The 21,426-nt window shown below is 33.1% G+C and overlaps 1 protein-coding gene across 1 annotated transcript in view; it reads right to left on the reverse strand.

The window, feature by feature from the left end:
* Positions 1–646: 646 nt before the first annotated feature.
* The window catches only part of LOC123530896 (dynein heavy chain domain-containing protein 1-like), a 161,276-nt gene continuing 140,496 nt past the window's right edge, over positions 647–21,426 (reverse strand). The window contains exon 99 of the mRNA XM_053518035.1: positions 647–2,011. Within this exon, the coding sequence (XP_053374010.1) occupies positions 1,652–2,011 (360 nt within the window). The 3' untranslated portion in view covers positions 647–1,651. The remainder of the gene's footprint in view (positions 2,012–21,426) is intronic.

Genomic DNA, 21,426 nt, shown 5'->3' on the forward strand with positions numbered 1-21,426 from the left:
ATGACACTCCATCTCATGATGGTGAACAACTGCCAAGTTTCATCAAAATCCCTTCATGCATGTAGAAGATATCATCCGGACAAAGTCTGTGGATGCCGCCCGCCCGCCCGCCAGGGGCGTTCCCATAATACGTCCCGTTTTTCAAACGGGCGTATAAAAAAAGTTACTTAGAGGAAGAATGACCTACATAATTTTGCAGTCAATGTTGACTGTTGGAGATGAATGCCTTCAGACAAACCGGTTTTCTGACTGACCTTCCAACCTGTAAATTGTTACCTATACAATCTGGTCCAACTAGGCTGCTTATCAGGGAAGTAGCTAAGAGCAAATGAATACAAACAATCTCAGCATTCTGTCAATTCAAAGAGACTAACCATTATAAAATTTTATCCCTCTGGAATAAAATGGGAGGCTATTTTAAAATATGCAAGACAGAGTTATGTTTCTTGTGCTAATACTTTTCCCTTATTGGTAGCTAACACTGAGTAAAATAGTTTAATTAATGGAGAAAAAGTTATCGGGATGGATGGAAGGGAAGACAAATGGGACAAGGTGATCCAATATTAAACTGTTCCCCACCTTCAACAACTCTGGTTGGGGTACATGTAAGTCATCAATGTAACTAGACAAGTGGATTAAAAAAAAATTTGGTACTTTTTTCTGAAATGTTTATTTTTTCCAAAAGAAAACAATGTATAATAATTATGTAAGAAGTACATTTTCACTCGGCAGAAAAAATCAACTTTATATCACAGATAAATCAGAACCCATACTATTCACTCACCAAGTTAGAAATGACTAATGAACATGTTCAATTTCAATTTGCCAAAGTATCACCACTATATAGAAATTTATTACAGTTTTGATAGAACTCTTGAGTTTTCAGAAAATTCTGAGAACAACTGCTGACAATTTCTGCATTAAAATACTGACAAATATGGGATCCTGTACATTTAACACCTGTACATTTAACATTGTAAGAGCTTAAAAAAATCTTTGGCATAAAAAATAAATACAAAGATAAATACAATATTTATAATGGACGGCATTAAATCGAACAAAAAACTTGTATATCATAAAAACTTAAAGGAAAACTTGTACTATAGTCATAAGTATATAATAATGTAAGTTCTTGGATAGCAATTACAAAATAATGCATTTTTGAAGTTCAAAAAAACAATTTTTGGAATACTGCCAGTGAATGGAATGAATTTTCCATCTTTAAAATAGTCAATAATCTTCTCCAACAGTTGTTTGTTCGTTTTCCCTTCAATTTGAGCAGAAAATTGAATTTTCAGAACTCCAATGTTCATTAGTGCAAAAAACTGGCAGTAAGAAAATAACTGTATCGAACAGAAAATATAATCATTTCTCTAAATAAACATCAAACAAAACTGCTTACAAGTCTACAGCAAGACATATGCATTTCTGCTGTTGAAATAAAATGCACTTAAAATTATCCTGTTTTCAATTAAAACAGTTTTTACTGCATCATTTGATAACAACAAGTATGTTTGTTCATCGCAACAGTTCACAAGCAGATATTTTCCATCTCGGTTTCTTTCCAAGTCTTTCCTTCAGGAAATATTGGTAACAAAGCTGGGGGTACCTTGCACATTACTGCAAACTTGCCAGAGAATGGTAGATAATGTCACATAGACTGAGGAATATTAGAAGTTAAAAAAGCTCTCTGGTACTGCCACACACTTGGGTCATTTTCCGTAGGCAGTGAAAAATGCACAACAACGTTCTTATCCCCTTGTTGCCTTGTATCTCGCGAACAATAAACGGGGCATTTGTACAACTCGTACAACCGTCTTGGTGTCTGCGAGGTATAGGCATCCAGTGGTTTGAGCCAAAATATCGGCATCTCCTGTAGACCTAAGCTGTCCGATGAAGGCATCATTAAAACGGCTCTAGTGCTATCCCATAACGCATTGTGCAGATAGAAACCAGAAATAAAAACGCCCTCTGGTGGTGGCATAGACGGTTTCAATCCAGCAGGCATAACCTGTAAATCAGTAGAACAATAAAATGATGACTTTGTCTATAAATTTCATTTGTTGTAAAAGAGAACACTTCAAAATGCAAAACATTATCCATTACTAAGAGAGAAGATAATAATATACGTTAACAAGAAACCTTTATCTTAACACTAACTAATATTTAAATTGCCAGCAAAACTGAATATAACTGTATTAATGTGTTTTTAACTGCTGTACTGATACAAAGCTATTTGAGAGGGCTGCAAATCTCACAATTAAATCCTAGTAAACTACAATTTTACTTCTAATACTTGTGTGTATCTTGCCTGCAGAAGATTGAATGTTAGCAAAAATATAATACTTTCAGACATGTAATTAACAAGATATATTGCACATCTGTTGGTATTTTTAGAATTATGTGTGCAGTGAAGAGTTTTATGTTGCAAAAATATGTCAAAATTCATAGATTTCTGCAAGCACTGCTTGTTGAATTGAAAGAGAAAATATGGACAAAAGTCAAAACATTATTACTGGTCCAGAAAACAGAGACGATCATCTGGGAAGTCTGAATTGATTAATTTATTGTAGTTGCAACCCATTTGCAGAATCGTTTTACGCTTTCAGAAAATGAATTCATTGCTCAATTGAATTATCAAAAGAAATCACTTGTGAAACTTATCAATTGTTATGGAAATCAAATGCGAGATTAATTTTTCACACACAACATGTACTGATGTTCTGTAATTTTAATTCTCACAGATTTGAATGTCGAATTGGACATCCACTTTACATTTTCAATTCAATAGTGTAACTCAGTATCTGACACTAGTTTTGTATTCTTAATTACGTTTATATCTCTGTTTCAATTTTACGTTTCAAAAACTAATTCTTCTATCTATGATTTGGTGTTGCTTTGATATTTTGTTCTCAAGGCCCCATGAAACTGCTAAATACGTTTGTAGATCTCTGATTTCAATTATAGCGGTTTCAAAGGAAACTAATTCCTGTTAAACTAAATGTTGACTTTCCAATACTGTTAGCCTGAACTGTTGCTAATTTTGACAATCTTATTTGGAGAGAATTATGAAAGTAAAATTCTCAATTGAAAACAATGTCAAAACATACAACTGTTTCAGATACTAGCCAAATTCATTTGTTACCACTTGATTGCCTATTTGAGCTGAATATATATATTGAGAAGATACTCATTACTTGAAAGAACTTTAAAGACAAGAGTATGCCATTAGACATCGCCAGCCGTCAGCCAGCTATATTCTGCCTATTAAATCATTATTTCTTAACCTTTAGGCTAAACTAATGGGTTTCTAAGTGTCTGACATAATTATTGTACTGGTACCCTGACCAAGAAATTTTTGTGTGTGTGGGAGACATTCCTGTCCTGAGTGGTATAAGCGTTAGGCCTACTGTTGTGATATCAATAAATTGCCAGTACTGCTGGTCTATATTTCAAGACCAAATTTTTCTAGGCTAAATTTTATTAAGTCACCTGAAGGAACAAATTATGAAACTTTATTTCTGATATCATAAAACACTGAATGGATTACTGGTCAATAGCTTTGGTCCTTTGGATATAAGTCTGGATGCATGTCTTTAACAAATGACAAACAAAATAATGTCAATGTAATATTAAAGAATTATATTTCACTGACTGGATTTACACTGAAGCACATGTTTATCAAAATGCAAGGACAGCTCACAGTCATAAAGGGTATAAGCAGCTCTCTGATTAGTGAAAAACTAGAATCCACCTGCAAGATCAAACAATGTAAGTAATGGTAATCAACTAGCAAAGACTGTAAAGGTGTTTGCTTTATTATGACGAAAAACTTTATTATACCCTTTCAAATGGAATAAATGTGTAATGTATAATGTTTCGGAAAAGAGAAGAAAAAAAACTGTTTAAAACTTTCTGTGCAATTATTAGAAACTATAATGTATAAAATTATGCTGGAAAGAACCAATCAGATATGTAGAGCTGGTTATCATTCCTCTTCTATACAGTACAGCGATATATGGCATTCTCTGGAAGCTACACAGCTTATATATATATATATGTTTGAACTGAGAAAACTCCCAGTAATTTCTGGAACTCAGAACAAATCATAAGGGACATTACAGATTTCACACTTGTGTTTGAAAACACCTGACAAAATGAAAAACCATACAGTAAAAACTGCCTCCCTGAAGGATTCTATCACTCATGCATGGAAAAATAATTTTGATGAGTTTTCCTTCATCAACAAAAACTGAAACTAATTGGTTCGGTGGAATCCACACTGTCCTTTATTCAGATTACCTGATAGAAGGGAGCAGATAATAAATATTTCACTCGCTCTGATGTTTAGTGTTGATGGCGGATAAAACTTTGCTACCAGTCCAGGAATTTTCTACTTCAAATATTATTTTCTCATATAATTAGCAAGGGTTGACTTCTATGCTTCTTTCTCGCAAGTTTCAAAAAAATATTGCAGATATAAAAGGGACTCATACATATTGTGATGATAAAATTATGTAAGGATGCAGCCATAATATATGTTTATGATTCAGTATTATGACAGCAAGAGGAAAGTACCAAACACTGTTTTGATACACCCTTAACAAAACAAGGACAGGTGTTGTGATTTTGTTCTGTCAATCATTGATAATACTGTTGAGGTCATATGTACTTTACAGAATATTCAATATATATGACATTATAATTATTATTTATTTGATTATCAATTTAATTTGTATCATTACAATAGCTGCTTGCAAACTCTTAACTCAGAACATTTATAGTATACTTTCAAACATTTAAACTCAATTTTCTCGAAAACTATAAAATGTCACTTGACTCCTTTTTGCATCAAGGAGGACACTGATATATGCCTTTGTGGGAAGGGTTTCATTGTTCACAGACATTGATAGCAAAGGTAAATTACAGCTGAATCTGCCTTAGGGGGCCACCTGTTTTAAGCAACCAGTCTACTAACTTCCTAAACTGATATTTTGCTAATTTCAACCTGTCTTCAGCAGTCCCCTGTCTTTAGCAGCCAGACTGTATAACTCCCTTTGCTGGTCGCTTAATACAGTTTTGACTGTAAACCCATTTATCAATTTCTACAAATCTGCTAAAATGTGTATTAAAAAAAAGTTAAATAAAACAACAGCCTGCAATTGGAGCCAACAAAAGCATTAATCCATCAAATCCACAAGATGGAATTCAAAGATCTGTATTTAGAAATATTACAAACTGTTGATACTGTTCCACCTACACAAATACCTGTAGACCAAGACATTGACTGTTCTTTTTTTTTTTATTTAGCAAGAATGTCTAAGCAGAAAGGTATCTAACATTTATGTCATTCTCCTTCAGGTCTAGCACTATATGTCATTTACGTTAAATGTTCCTCTTTGGCAGAGCATGAAGTGTTCCAAAACGATAATGAAGTTTTCAGATCATCTTGTGCAAAAAAGTCATGCACCACTATGCATGTACATGGATATTATTCTGAAAAGAGGAGTTTAGTAAAATGCGTAGAACAACTTGTTTGTCTGTTTTGGGTTTAGCAAAGTTTTTCAACAGTATTTCAGTTATTTACCCTTACCTGTGGGTCATTAACCTAACTAGTGTTCCATTATGCCTTACCCTGGGACAAACCTGTAGATGCACAACTCTCCCTTAGGTAACTGAGCTGAGCGGATAGGCTTCAAGAACAATTTGTAAAACATATATTTGGCCAAGAATTGGCGGCTAAGACATGCCATAATTCTCATTATTCTTCTTTAAAATACTTAAGTATGGTGCATTCAGTGCAACATATGTATCAAAACTTTCAGTTAGCCTTTGTGATGTTGTTCACATGTTGCAACCAAACTCTGGTCAAGCAGATAGATAACATGTCAATAAGGATTATGGTGTTGTGTTGTTATTGCATTTTCGAAGCATCATACCATGCTTACTATATCTTTCTGGACTTTTTGTTACCATGGCAACAATTTTTCTTATTACAGGAACTACTTGGGTAAACAAAAAAATTGCATTAAGTTATTTTATCCTGATCATGTGAAGTTCCTCTTTGACAAAACCAATTATCTAACTTAAAATTATTGTTTGGCAAATCTTAATTTTCTGTAGTGTAGACTTTTATGTATATTTCAAGTAAAAAATAACAACAAAAATGTATTACAGCTCTATCCCATAATTATCTGCGTACAAAAAAAATGCAACTATTATTTTTGCTAACGGCAAAAGGCAATATAAGAGTAATGTAGAAGGTTGATACATGCATAACTGCTGGTCAAATTGTTTTTGACTACTATATAGAGATGGTACCTAAAAAAATCAAATTCATCTTTATAGTTTTTTTTTCAGAGTGAAATGATAGCTAAGTGCACCAATTTTCTAAATATATTTATGGTTTTCCTCTTCTCCATGTCAAAAATAGAAATATTTGATATATAAAAATGACTTTCTCAAAATATCTGAAGCAAAATGGACAACTCTTGTATTGACCGTTTTTCAAAGATTTTAGGACTTCCCAAATTATAGTCTATATCAAAAGCTCCCACAGCTAAATAAATTCAATAGAGTATAAGGTAAGTTTACTCTACTTTCAACATTTTGAAAGAGCCTATACTGAACTTCCTTTTGTCTTTTAATAAAGTCAAATTCCAAGACTAGCCAAGAGTCTCAAACGCTTGAAAAATTTCTGAGTGAAAGAGAATGACATGCTCTTTATTATAAGCTTACCAAAACCATACCAAAATTTTACCTTAAAGAAGTTATTAAAGATTTTATATTGTAAACAAACCCCTACATCATTTTACCATCAATATTTTCCACTCATGAATGCATTCAATTCAGGTGATAATTGTTGATATATTTGTAAATGAGAGGCCCCAACAAAAGCCATTTTTTCAAGTTGTGTAAACGGTATTAGTTTTAAATTAATGTTGATATCTGAAATTATCCGATTACTTTGTTTTCAACAATAAATAAAACACCTTTTAGTTTGTTTAGGGTAGTTGACCTGTAACGAAAGTCATCAAAAAGAGTAATCTCCATATGCTTTTTCAGCATTTATTCGTTTTTCAAGGAAAGCAAATGATCATGCTAGTTCCCTCCAGAGAATGTTTAAATTGAGAATTGCTTAAAATACATTACATAGAGTCATTACCTGTCAGCTACCTTAACATGTAGTAATTACAACCGCTACCTTAAACATTGTAATTATATTTGACGACAGTGAATTTTTGTGTTACCAATTTAACTTTTTTTGTTATTTCTCATTGTTGGATATATACATTTTACATTTTGATATATAAATGTTGTGTAAACCAATGTATCACCATTGAGAACAATAAATAAACAACTTTGGCTAAAAGATCAAAACTTAATAACGTTTCTTAATGTCGTTAATTTTCTTCAAAGAAATGTATGCATTATTCTATATAATCTTCGTGCATTACTAAACTTTCTATCAGGGCCTCACTACAACTTACAAAATAACTGTCAGTGTAAGTCATGAGAAAAGCGTGCATATTGTATATTGAATACAAAGGGATTTAAACAAATGTAGGTCATATTTTGTCTGCCTGATAAGTTGTTTGAAAAAGGACCTATCAGATTTTTCTTTCACTTTTGATCAATGTTTAATGTTGGCTTCAGTTTATTGATCAGTCCAGAGTTGTCCCCCTTTGATTTCTTTGGGTAGGTACCATCTCTATACTATATCCTATATTTAGTTTTCCTGATCATGAACATTTCAACTTTGAGGACAACCCTCACATTTCAGATTTTAAAAACTTCTACCATCATAGCAATGTACTTCTATCTCTTTTAGTCGCCAAAAAAAAAAAAAAAAAAAAAAAAATGATTATTTTACCATACATGTAGGGTAACAGGCTGTAATGTTCTTCTAAGAGAGGAAGACAGTTAGGGAGAAGATGCTACTTCATACCTGAGTTGAAATCAACTCTGAAAATGCCATGATGTTCCGTTGAACAATTTTCCAATGATGTTTTAACCATCTGTGAAAATGCCAGAGTTTATTTATGTATTGTCAGTCAAAGTTAAATTCATTATCCCTTCCTTCTTTTTTTTTAGAAGTTCTGAGATGGCTGAACGGTTGTTTATCATTAGAAGATGTTGTGGGAGTTAGATTACGTTTGTAAAACACTCTTATACTGCCAATATATTTTCATCAAGGTAGCAACGATAAATCTTAAAATTTGTACAACATTAAATGTTTGTGTGGGCAAAGGAAAGTCTGATGTAAATTACTAATATTACAGGCATTACAGACATGTGGCTGATTAACACAAAACTTAGTAAAGAAAGGTTTTTATCCTGCAACAAATATATCCCATTTTCCAGTCATGATGCATTTCATACACCAAAATGACTTAAAAAATAGCATCAAGCAAATATTCCCATCTTGGAAAAATGTTTATATGATAACATTATTACTGATTAATATGTGGCTAACCAGTTTAGTGAACTCTCTGAGTATAATTATTTGAATATAATACACTTACTTGTAAAGTACAAATTATATTGAGAGAATGCCTGCAGTATATTAATCAGAGAAAAAAAATAGGTATGGCAATTTTCTAAACTGTCATAATATTCAGCATGAATTATGGAACTTTTCCAAACTGTCACTAGTAACTACTTGAGCAATACAATACAGGGGATTATAAGCTGGTGGTTTTTATTTCCACTGGCTGGGCATGTAGCCAGACCCGCTCACCTATCACCAGTAAGCATTCTTCACATTTCACCAACATTATAAACATGTCATTCCCACCTTTAATTGATCATCAACAAAGTAAAACAATATGGCTTCAATAGAGCCTACCAGATTGCTAATTAATAGAAGTTATTTTGTATTTTACACTAATCCTGGCAATAACATTAGCCTCCCGGTGAAGACAATACAGTTTTTTGCACATAATCTCCACCACATACCAAGAAAAGAAATATTTGCTTCATTTTCCCATACATTCTTTCGTGTCTTTGTGTTATTACACCCTTCTCCCCCTACCAACAAACATAAATGCCTAGGAAATACTGGTTATGGCTTAAATTCACTGTACCATCAAATTTACGTTTTGTGTTACGACTATTTTACATAGAATTCAAGACTGCTTCAACGTGTAAATTAAATCCCAGTAAACATATAAAATTCTCATTGATATTAACATAAAGCGCAAAATCCATGAATGATCAGAAGAATTTATATTGCAGTGTTACATGTATATCAGTTTGAAGTTACAGTGAACACCACTCTCTTGTGCATGCATTAATCTCAACCCGAGCTCACTCGAGCAATGCATGCAGCCCCCCCCACCCACCAGACACATTTGCCGATAACTCAATCACTCAAGCATAACAACTCGTCCCTGTGTATTAATCTGTGTTGGTGCGCCATAAAATCCAAATAAATAAATAAATAATCTGTTCACTGTTGCTTCTGGCAAACTCCAGCACATGTGTCAATATTTCGCATCTTTGAGCATGTGTGTCAAAATATTTCGCACCTTCAGTAGTTAAAATGAAATAGTTAATTAAAACTTTTTGCCTGCTGTGAGAATGGAATCCCAATATGTATTCTCTGATTATCTAAACTGTTTGCATGTTGGTAAATTTGAGCTGATAATGAAATTGTTTACTGAAGACTCTTTGATCAATAGTTGATCAAAAATTGTTTACATCAGGTCTTAAAAGCATGTGCAATTACAAATGTACTTATTACAACATTTTTTGCAGCAGTGCAACGATAATGATTAGATCTTAATCAGTAGGGAGAGCGTTGGTCTACGGATCGCGGGGTGGATCCCCGGGCGGGGCTTATGTTCTTCGTGACGATTTGATAAAAGACATTGTGTCTGCAATCATTTGTCCTCCACCTCTGATTCATGTGGGGAAGTTGGCAGTTATTTGCGGAGAACAGGTTTGTACTGGTACAGAACCCAGGAACACTACTGAAATACTGTTGAAAAACGGCATTTAACCTAAAACAAACAAACAAATATAATCAGAAGAGGAAAACTGCGAGTTTGAGTATGTGTTGGAAGTTGATCCCTGTGAAAAAGGTTCATGAAGTTCATGAATTTATTCATGAATTTTAAGAATTCATGAATTATTTCATGAATTATCAAAAAAGTTCATGAACTACTAGGAAAAGTTCACTTACTTAAATTCATGAACTCTCAAGTTCAAGAATATTACTTTCATTTTATGAACTTGTAAATGTAGTTCATGAACATTTCAGAAAATCCATTAAATAACTTAAGAAATTCATGAACTTGGAAATGAAATTCAGATAATGATTGAAATTGTGATTCAGGAACTACGGGGTTATGACCCTGTAAAAAATGTTCTAGAACTTGTATTAAGTTCTTGAACATTCAAGAACTTCTGAAGAACTTAAAGAACTATTCTTGAGACAGCATAACAGTTCTTAGACTGTGATTCTAGAACAATGATAGTTCTTCAACATTGCTTCAAAAACTGCAAAAGTTCAAGAACTTATAGAACTTTACCAGTTCCTGAAAGTTATTGTTGTTCTAGACTAAGAGTAAGAACCAAAATTGTCCATGAACACAGGTTCATTAAAAGTACTAAAATTCAAAACCTTTTTCTAGTTCAGTGTAACCAGTTCTTGAACACAATTGTGAGTTTCTGAACTGTTCATTCATTAAACATAAAACTTAGGTTTATTACCTTTTACAATAAATGAATAAGTTCATGAACTTTTCATGAATGTTCATAAACATTAAATTCATAATGTCACATGATCAGTTTCTATATTTTGTTGCATGCTGGGAAATTTTTTGCACAATCATGCGATTCAGCAATTTTTGAAAAGTTTGTGCAGCAAATAAGAAGGAAATAATTATCATACTACAGTTAGGAATTGTTTAAAAGGAATGAGTATACTGAAAATCAAATAAGTAATTATGATGTTGTCATAAATCGTTCATTTAAAAAAAAATAAAATCCTTTTAAAATGTCACAAGTTTTCACGACCCTGAAGCAAAGCTAGAATCTGAATTTCAATCTTGAGATTAAAGTAGATTATACATTGTTTAACTTAATGTTTTGTATTTTATACAGCAATTGTTTACTTTTTATTATGCTCCAAATCCCACTGTAGTTTACTGTTTTACTCAACATGTCATTTGTCGAGGGCAGAAAATGTCTGTCACAGTGACTCAGCAGAGACTAAAAAAAAACAGTCTCTGGCCAGGCTAACTGAAAACACTTTGACCTACAGGATTTTTTCTTGTATCAAGCTCTACCGAAATTGTTAAAAGAATTCCATTACATGCAGATCTCTCAGGTTTCATAGTGTTACACTCCTACCAGGTTTCCTTGACTAGTTCATGAATTTGTTCATGACCTTTTTTTTCTTTTTACAAAAATAGTTAATGAATAAATATTCATGAAAATCAAAATTTATGTTTCATGAATTTCAATATTCATGAATTTGTTCATGAATTAAAATTCATGAATAAATATTCATGAGAATCAAAATTTATGTTTCATGAATTTCAATGAACTTGTTCATGTATTATTTTTTCATGAATATCGAAATACATGAAACATAAATTTTGATTCTCATGAATATTTATTCATGAACTATTTCATAAGTTCATGAACCTTTTTCACAGGGGGAGCAATACTGTGTTAAAATGTAAAGCTCTGGCCTGTGTATTAATAAGTCAGTTCATGAACATGTGTGTGGATTTTTTAAGCATTTAGTCCAGTATGCTTATATACAAAACTTTGTCCAAAACTTCTTAAATACCAAAGGGCACAACTATATGGAACCTGTCAAGTTATTTCGCAATGTGGAAGACTATTGTTGAGTCTGAATGCTAAATTGGATCTTAAGAATGAAAAATGCAAATTTTTTGCCAAAAAGGAGCATAACTGTATTAAAATGTAAGCCAGAATTATGGAACCTGGCCAGTAAGATCTCCTCAGGGTGCCAAAGAGTTGTTAGAAATTTGAAAGCATTCAATCCAACAGTTTCTGAGAAAACTGTTTGCATGTAAAACTTTTGTGATCTAGACAATGATGAAAAGCACAGTCAAGCTGAAAAATCAAGCAAATCTCTATATAAACATAGTAAAAAACCACATCCTAAAACTATTCCTCCTCTTCTAACACAGAGGAATTCAGCAATTGATTAATGTCTTTAGCTGTTATAGCAGTAATAAGTTCTAAACATTTTGACAATATAGTACCATCAATTACAAACAGATGATATCATCATGAAGTAAAAACCACAGAACATGTAAAAACTGATGCAAAATCTTTCCACTTATGTCATCGTAATTAGCTTGAAACAGTCACAATCAACCAGAAAGTTTGATTAACATAATTAACAGCAGATTTTAAGGGTATCTTGCAAAATTTATTTCTGGAGAAATCACGTCTTATTCATTATTTTGAGGTTGACCTACAATACATAAGAAGTCTCTTGTATAGTTCATTAAGTCAGCTTATTTGCTTCGCAGATGTGTGTGTGTGTGTGGGGGGGGGGGGGGGGGGGGGGGGGGGCCAAAATAAGTGTCCACATGTCTGCACTTCTGATAAATCAGAAGTAATGGATCCAGATAACGTAGATTAAAACCTAGACTCGGTATACAGAAATGAAAATCGTTTTATCAGTGAGTAAATTTATTAAAACAGCAATGTTAATAGTATCTTTCTAAAGTTAAAATATGATACTAAAATGTTTGACATGTTACATAATTCCGAACAATATCATGAAATCAGGGTGCAATATGCAAATCTCTTTAATTATGTGTAAATGTCTCAAAAACCAAGCGCACAAACCTATACATTTCATTCCATCGTGTTATAGATTGTGATTGTGAGACCTTAATTAGTAACACTGTAGAAAATTTTCTAATCAAAATTCGGATCTTCCAACTGACCCAAATTTTTCATTCTAGCAAAAAATCAAGCACACTGCCCTATCTTTTTTATTGACCTAATTTTCTAAGTATATTCTGTAGTTTTGAAAAATCAGAGCTTAATAATATTGTATATTGTAGAATAAAATTCCACCCGAATGTGCAAAATTACCTTAATGTACGACATAAAGATAAAACCCCAAAGTTTAATACTTCTCCAAAGATGCTCACTTTTAGACACAAGTGGACAAAATCCCCTTTTTGTCAAATGAAGACAATGAACCTTACAGTTTGTCTATATCTTTACTAATGATGGTTAATTCAAAAGAAAATGCAAAAGTTACATTTCCAGGTATGAAATGGTGCAATCTCCAGTACAATAACAGCTTACAGAACTCCAAAAAATGTGTCTAAAAAAACAACAGAGAATTCCATGGAATTAATGCTCTCCACCTGTCATATTCCTAAAAATTACCTAAATATTTCTGTACAGAATAAATGCAATTTACTAAATTAAAGCCTTGGTCTCTAATCTATCTTAATTATACAGAAAATGAGCATTTTACCTGCACAAAGACTTTCATGAGTCAAGATTACTGCGAAATAACAAGGTTATATTAACTGTGATGCTGAACCTCAGCTTTTACCAACCTGAACTGTTTTTAAGCCAAATACCAACAGTCATTACAATGTTTTCTTCTTATGCAAATTCCAGGATGTAGCTCAATATTGAGCTTTTGGAAATGAAAATGAATAGTTTTTTTATTGCTTTTTTCAATGAATTAAAAATCACATCAAATGGAATTATTTTTGGCACAATCAAGTGTCTTAGTAGAACCAAATATTGTGAAAGTCACTATCTAAATCATATTTTATTGAACATTTTGCTGTTATTAACTGGCCGTGCAATAAAAAAGGATATTTCTTTCAAGATATTTTCTATTCATGCAGGTGAATTTTTCTTTTCTCAAAGACAAAATCATTGAAGAGGTCATTCCCAAAGAACTACTTACCACTTTGGCATGGCCTTAATGCAGTAAAGAGAAACCATTTGAATATTTTGGTGAAGAACCATCAAAAAGTTCATAACCTAAGTTGCTTAACGGGTTTTCTTCTTTCTAGCTGTGGCATGACAGTCAAGCAGACTTGAGAAAACTCCATGCATAAATTTGGTGAAATCCTGACCTGAAGGTTCTGACGAAAACATGTTTAAGTGAAAAAAATGGATGCATGATGGAAGACAGAATTTATGATGATGGATGCCAGACCAACCACTTACTCTAATAAATTGCTCACTCTGTCCCTGTGGTTAAGATAAGCCAAAACAACCAAGTACCCATCCTAATATTACTATTACACTCTGTAGAGATAATTACAGGTAATTAAAAGTAATTCAGGGCTTGTATTACAGTAATTAAGAGCATAAAGGTAGAGAGCTGTGTCTGTAGCAGTTCATTATCCTGACATTTCGATCTATTAAAAAATACAGAGAAAAAAACAAACGTCTATAGCCAAGCAATTTCAAAATAAATTACTTAAAGACTTTTCCGCAGGGGGTAAAAATCTTCTCAAATCTAGAACAGGTAGCAACACTTGCTGCAACTGCCGAGAAACAGCGCAGAAACATCCCAGTATTAAATGTCAAATGAATAACAAACAAATTCTTTTATGATGAAACTTCACAGGAATTTTTAAGACAAGTGGCATACTCATATGTTTTTGTGAAGATGTAGAGAAGTGAGAAGGAAAATATCAAAGGTAGACAATTAAGATTCCAATATTGTGTGTTGTTCAGAGTTATTTATTACAAGTGTGACATGAAGAAGGAATCTTAAAAACAAAGTGGTTATGTTCTCCAGACATCTTCAAAAAATTTGAGGGAAATACTAAAATAATGAACTAAACAAGAGATAGAAATTACGAAAGAGATTTTACATTTTCTAGAAAGATGACTCAAATTATACTACAAAGAAACGAAGAAATATCTATCAAGTGTCACTTAAGGTTTCAGTAATAACAATTTCAGTGAGAACTAATTTATGTGTTAATAACTTTGTTGCAAAAAAAAAAAAATCTGTGCACTTTTGATATTTTACAGAAAACATTGCGTTATTATACTTGACAAGATTATCACACTCAAGAAAAGTAAAAATGCAACATCCACTAATTTCTTGGTAAATATCTCATTCTTGCAACTATGTAAATATTTTGATATACATTTATCATTTTGATCTACTATGGTGGTTTCTTTTGTGTTACTCAAAGCATGACATTTGTCACAGGACACTGCATGGGGAGCCCATGCTGTAACTGGTATAAACATGGAATCCATGAAAAATCAAATGTGTGAATCAAAAAGTTGATTACAAACTTGTGAACCACCATTTCTTCAACACTGCCTGTTTTTCAAAAATTCAGTGCAATTTTATTAAAACTGTTATGACTTTTTTATGTCCTTGTGTTTTTCAAAAATCTTTTGTTGAAGGACTGTTTCACCACTAGACCAATTATCATTCAGTTACTTTGTAATATTGGTGGAGTCACTGAAAGCATTGGGACAGTTGTGTTACGTCAACACATCAACATCACATAGAAAGTGTTTTGCAATGAAAACAAGAGCGCCGCCAAGCGGGACAATATATGCCCGAAGGGTTACATCAAAGGATGGGAGCAAAATTTAAAGAACTTGACTGTTGAAGCCCAAAGGACAAGAACAACAAAAAAGAAGTCTAAGTCCACAAAAAAATTCTTACCAGGTAAAGTTATGTCAAAACACATCTAAAACTTGGATGTACCAGCCATGTTGTACCACAGAAAAGTGGCCTCGGTTTTTCCCTACGGCCAATAATAATAAAGTTTCAAAATAAGCTATTTATAGTAATAAAAAAGGGAAGTAATTAAAAAAAAATTATTGTAAGAGAACAAAAAGGGATCTGCCAAATAAAAACAAGAGCACTGCAATGCAGAGCAATATACACAAAGCAAAGTCATATATGACCTTTTACCCCAAAGTGTGACCTTGACCTTGAAGCAAGTCATCCAAAACATGCGCTCTGCATGTCACCTCAATGTGGTGAACATTTGTGCCAAGTGTCTTTGAAATCATTCAAGCAGTTCAAGAGTTACAGAGCGGACACAAAACACACTCATATGACCTTTCACTCCTAAATGTGACCTTGACCTTGAAGCTAGTCATCCAAAACAAGCGCTCTGCACGTTGTCTCAGTGTGGTGAACATTTATGCTGAGTTTCTTTGAAATCCTTCAAGCAGTTCAAGAGTTACAGAGCGGACTCGAAACACACTCATATGATCTTTGACCCCTAAGTGTGACCTTGACCTTGAAATGACACATCTAAAACATGCGCTCTGCATGTCGTCTTGGTGTAGTGAATATTTGTGTCTAGTTTCTTTGAAATCCTTCAAGGGGTTCAAGAGTTACAGAGCCGACATGAAATTGATAACGGATGGACAGACAGACGGACGGACCATAACATAATACGTCCCTTTGGGCGTATAAAAACGACTCAAACTTTTTATAATATGGTGAATAGATTTTATCATATGTGCAACCAAAGTAACTGGAATATTACTAGAAAAATTAAAATCATTGTTTTTACCTATAATTATCCTTAGGACACCAGGCACATTTTTCGCAAGGCATATGTATGTTTTTGACAACACAGAAAATGACGTCACTTGACCTTCAGCTATTTCCGTAAGTATAGAAAATGAAAGTAGACATGCAAAACGTGAAAACGAAAGTCGCCTTTGGATTGGTCGATAGTCAGGGGTCACGCGCAGGGGTCACCCCGTAAAAATGTATGCACATGGACTTCTCTTTTTTTCTTTTTTTGCTAATGGGAAGTTGATTTTCAGCATTTTCTAACGATTTGAATACCTTGGCTTTAGTACGACATGTGAGTTTTTCATCTACAAAACCACAGGGGTCTATAATGGAGCAAGGGTAAACAGATTTTTGGAACTTTGTCAAATCACTCAAAAGGTCCTTTTTGATGTTGTCTGAAAGTGTCAGTATAAGCCTTGGGTGTAAGATATTTCCGTATTTGAGAGCTGCAGACCTAGACATTTCAGAAATATTTTCAAAATGAATTTCGTGTAATAAATGTTGATTCTACGGAAGTGTGAAAGGGCCATCTGACTCTAATACGTTTTATCACTTTACAGGTGCGAAAAGGATACACACCTGATAATCAACTGTTGATAGTGAAGAACAAACCCATTAGATACAAGCAGTTACAAAAAGAAACCAAGAAGCAAAAGTTGTTAAGAAGCTACTGGGAATGTAATTGTTTCATCCAGCAATTTCCAGTAAGAATAATAAACACAATACATAGCCAGGAGCCAAAACCTGTCAGCAATTATAGTCAAATGTCCAAACTCATTTTCTCTGACAATCAAAATATAATCATCCTGTTAATACATTGTACTGTACATTAGTAAATTCTGTCTGCAGAAAATTTCTGTTCCTTGAAGTCTTTATTCATGGTGTGAAAATTAATAAAATCTGCGAAAATATCCTTTCAAGTATAGAACCAACCAAGCAACATAATAGCAGACTTAAAGATATGATTGAGTCTATTCGTGTGAGGTAAAGGAAAATGCAACCTAGCACCGGCAGATTCAGTTACAGTAAAATTGAATGACACACTGAGACTTTAAAATGCTACATTTTTCTCATATGAAATCATCATCAGGTTTTGCTTAAGAGTACAATTTTGAAACTATCAAAGTTATTCAAAGTTTTATCAACCAGGATGTCTTAACTGCTAAGAAAATGCATCATGGTATCTACTGTTTTTATATTTAAGTGTCTGACTTAGTATTACAATGGTTAGCTGTGTCAAACATTCAAAAAGAGTATAAGGACAAACACAAATTTCCAATCAAGAGAATTTAAACATTACTACAAAATCAGTTTTTGCAAAGCTTACAGTTTTTACCAATCAAGTATTCTATATTCCATCAAGAAAAAAACAACTTTTCCAACTTGTATTATCTAGATTACAGTAATGTCCAAACCAATTATATGCAATAGGAGATGGAATTTTCTTATCCTCAGGATCTTTGTCAGTGTCTATTGTATGAACAGCCAGAAATAGTGCATACATTGTATCTACATGAACATTTTCACAGACAAGTAGGCATCTGAAAATCACAAAAATCTACATTAGATTGTCTTACTGAAGATTTTATGGTAATAACTTTCTTTTTGTATTTTACGTGAAAATCACAAAAACTTCTTTGCCTGGCAAACATAATTACATACATTATACTTAATTCACTTAATTCTTACAATCTATATGTATCTGAAGAGCACAAATGTATAACATCTAATGCCATTGAAAAAAATCTATGCAATGCAAAGTTTGTTGTATACAAAAACCACTCTCTCTCAGGAATTACAAACAAGAGCACTGCCTACAGGTGCCATTGCTTGTCTGCAAGTGCTGGTCACAGTATGTAAGAAAAAAAAGGTCAAAATTCAGAATTTCTATTTAAGTACAAACAGGGCCATAATTCTGACAAAATGCAGGTTAGAGTTATGGTTCGTTGCCTACATAGTCACCTAATGATGATAAACAAGAGAGTGTGCACTGTTTTAAAGCTGTAGCTTTTATAGTTTTTGAGAAAAGGTGACCTAGACATAAATTTTAACCAAGAAACTCAAATTTACTAAGTAAAAAAAGGGCCATAATTTTGACAAAATGCAAATCAGTGTTATGATTCTTGGCCTACTAAGTCACCTAATGATGACAAACAAGTGTGCAAGGTTTCAAAGCTGTAGCTCTTATAGTTTTTGAGAAAAGGTGGACCTGAACAAAAAATTTAACCAAGAAACTCAAATTTTCTAAGTAAAAAAAGGGCTATAATTTTGACAAAATGCATATATCAGAGTTATGGTTCTTGGCCTACATAGTCACCTAATGATGATAAACAAGTGTGCAATGTTTCAAAGCTGTAGCTCTTAAAGCTTCTGAGAAAAGATGGACCTAAACAAAAAATTTAACCAAAGCCGACACCGACGATCAAGTGACGACAATACCTAGTAGATTTTTTTAAAAAATCAGACGAGCTAAAAACTGTACTTTCGTAGTCAGAAAAGATTCATTTTCGGTCAAACCACATTTCAGCTGATGCTTTTCTTACCTCTGTAAACATGTTCATGTCTGCCAAAAATGTTAGGTGTTACTATTTTCTCATAAATTTTTGGAACAAGACCTGTCACTTTACATAACTAGATCCTACATTTATTTTGTAGAAACAACACAAGAACCTTTTTTGCTTCATACTTTTTTGTTTTTGTTGGGTTTAACGTTGCACTGACACAACTGAGGTAATTAATAATATGATGACTTTCCAGCTTTGATGGTTGAGGAAGACCCCAGGCGGGCACCTGGGTAGAACCACCGGCCTTGAGTAAGCCAGCTGGATGGCTTCCTCAAATGAAGAATTCATTATGTCCCAAGTGAGGCTCAAACCCACATCGGTGAGGGACAAGTGATTCTAAGTCATCAACCTTAACCACTCGGCCACAGAGGCCCCTTCATACTTTTGTAACTAAACAATAAAAGACAGGTTCTGTTGCACTGTTTGATAAATTTTATTAATTCCAAAAAAATCAACTCTTTCTGGGGAAATACAACCTTTAGTTGGGGTTCTATTAGATTCAGTACAGGACAAGCTTCAAAATACTGTGAAATCACTTAATTTTGTGGGCATAGAATTTCCTGGTTTTTACCCAAATTGCCAATTTCATAGGTATATGAGTTTATGGATTTCAAATTTTAAACATAAAATGAATAGGAATTTTACTTCTTCCTTCAACAAACCAAGCACAGCCTCTATTATCAACATCTACAATGTCCTAATGATGTTTACCCAACATTACAATATGACTGGATTCTTTTGAGTATATACCATACTGGATTGCCTCTCTTATACTGAGTAATCTGTATCTAGAGCCAGTTATCCCTTGCATTCTAAACTGATCAAACCTACCACTGCATGGCCTCACTGACAGCTGATGCCACACTTACAACTGGCCAGTGATTGATGACCTGAACATACCTCAAACAACTGAGGTTAATTATGCAGAAATTCCAATGATTATTATCAGTGTTCATTCCTCATTAACTCTCTTATTTTGCCACAATTTGCTCAGACTTATCACCTATTAATATATCTCTGCTCCTCGTTAATATTATATGTAACATGTGGGCTTATCATATAATGCACTACAGGCCATGCCAAGGGATTATATTCATTCTGACTTCCATATTGTATCTATTTAACCCTTACCCTGCTAAATTTCTATAATGAACTTGTCCATCATTCAATTTGGGCAATACCATTTATTATTTGAAGAAGTGTTCACTGAAAATTTACTGACTGAATAGCAAACAGTGCAGACCATGATCATAGTCTTGGTCTGCACTGGTCGCAAAGGCAGAATAACTTGCCGCCAGCAGGCTAAAGGCTAACACCCACAACAATCTTTTCCTAAGTAGTAACATACCATTCTTCAAATACTGCATGAACTTGGACATAATTAAAGTTTACACTTGACTATAAGACAGGCAGATGTATGTTTTCATCTAAACATTATTACATGGCTCTTTATATTAAATTGCTAGTATATGTATTCAACACAGTCATGTTCACTGGACTAATAAGCCAAAAATTTGAAAATAAAACTGTGATTATCAATTTTCGATACTGAATGACTTGTTGTTCAGTAAGAGTATATTATTGACTCCATGTATAAATTGCTGGTGTTGACCTGTCTATTTTTTAACACTGGTTTGCTGGGCTGAAGTCAATACTTGAGGAATAAAACTCTGAAATTTATTTCTCATGTCATGTAATAAGAAAACACTTATTGAAAGGCTTGCCAGTCAGTAGTCAAAACTACTACCTTCATTCTTTCAAATCTTGGGTAAATAGTTCTGACTGTTGACTTGCAAGCAATTTAGACATGTATACTATTAAATGGTAACAAAATTATGTAGAAAGTAACTGTTGTGCATCCATACAAAACAATTTCAATGTCCAGCTTTGGTTATTTATGGCCAGAAAACTTGCATTTTTTATTTTTGAGAATAATAAAGATGAAAAAGTAAACAAGAAAGCTTCAAAAAGATAATTTTCAATGTCCACATCCGGTAATTCTTAATTTCTTTTCAAGTCTGTATTGTTCAAAGTCTATTCTATGCACAGGGAAAACTATCATAACATTTATATATTTACTGTGAAAGTTATACTTTTTTTAAGTGTTTGACAACTGAAATAGCTAGGTTTTCATGTACAAATTATTTCATTTATAAACTACTTGAGCATAGATTACCAAGACTGCAACCATTAAGCTGTAAGAGACATACTTCTTTGATAATAAATCCACTCAAATTAATAAATCTATAACAAATTTTATCATTTTTACATCAAGAAATAAAGTAACTGCTTTAAGAAAGTTCTAGTGCAAAAACT

This window comes from Mercenaria mercenaria, chromosome 11, assembly GCF_021730395.1.
Source record: "Mercenaria mercenaria strain notata chromosome 11, MADL_Memer_1, whole genome shotgun sequence".
Classification (NCBI taxonomy): domain Eukaryota; kingdom Metazoa; phylum Mollusca; class Bivalvia; order Venerida; family Veneridae; genus Mercenaria; species Mercenaria mercenaria.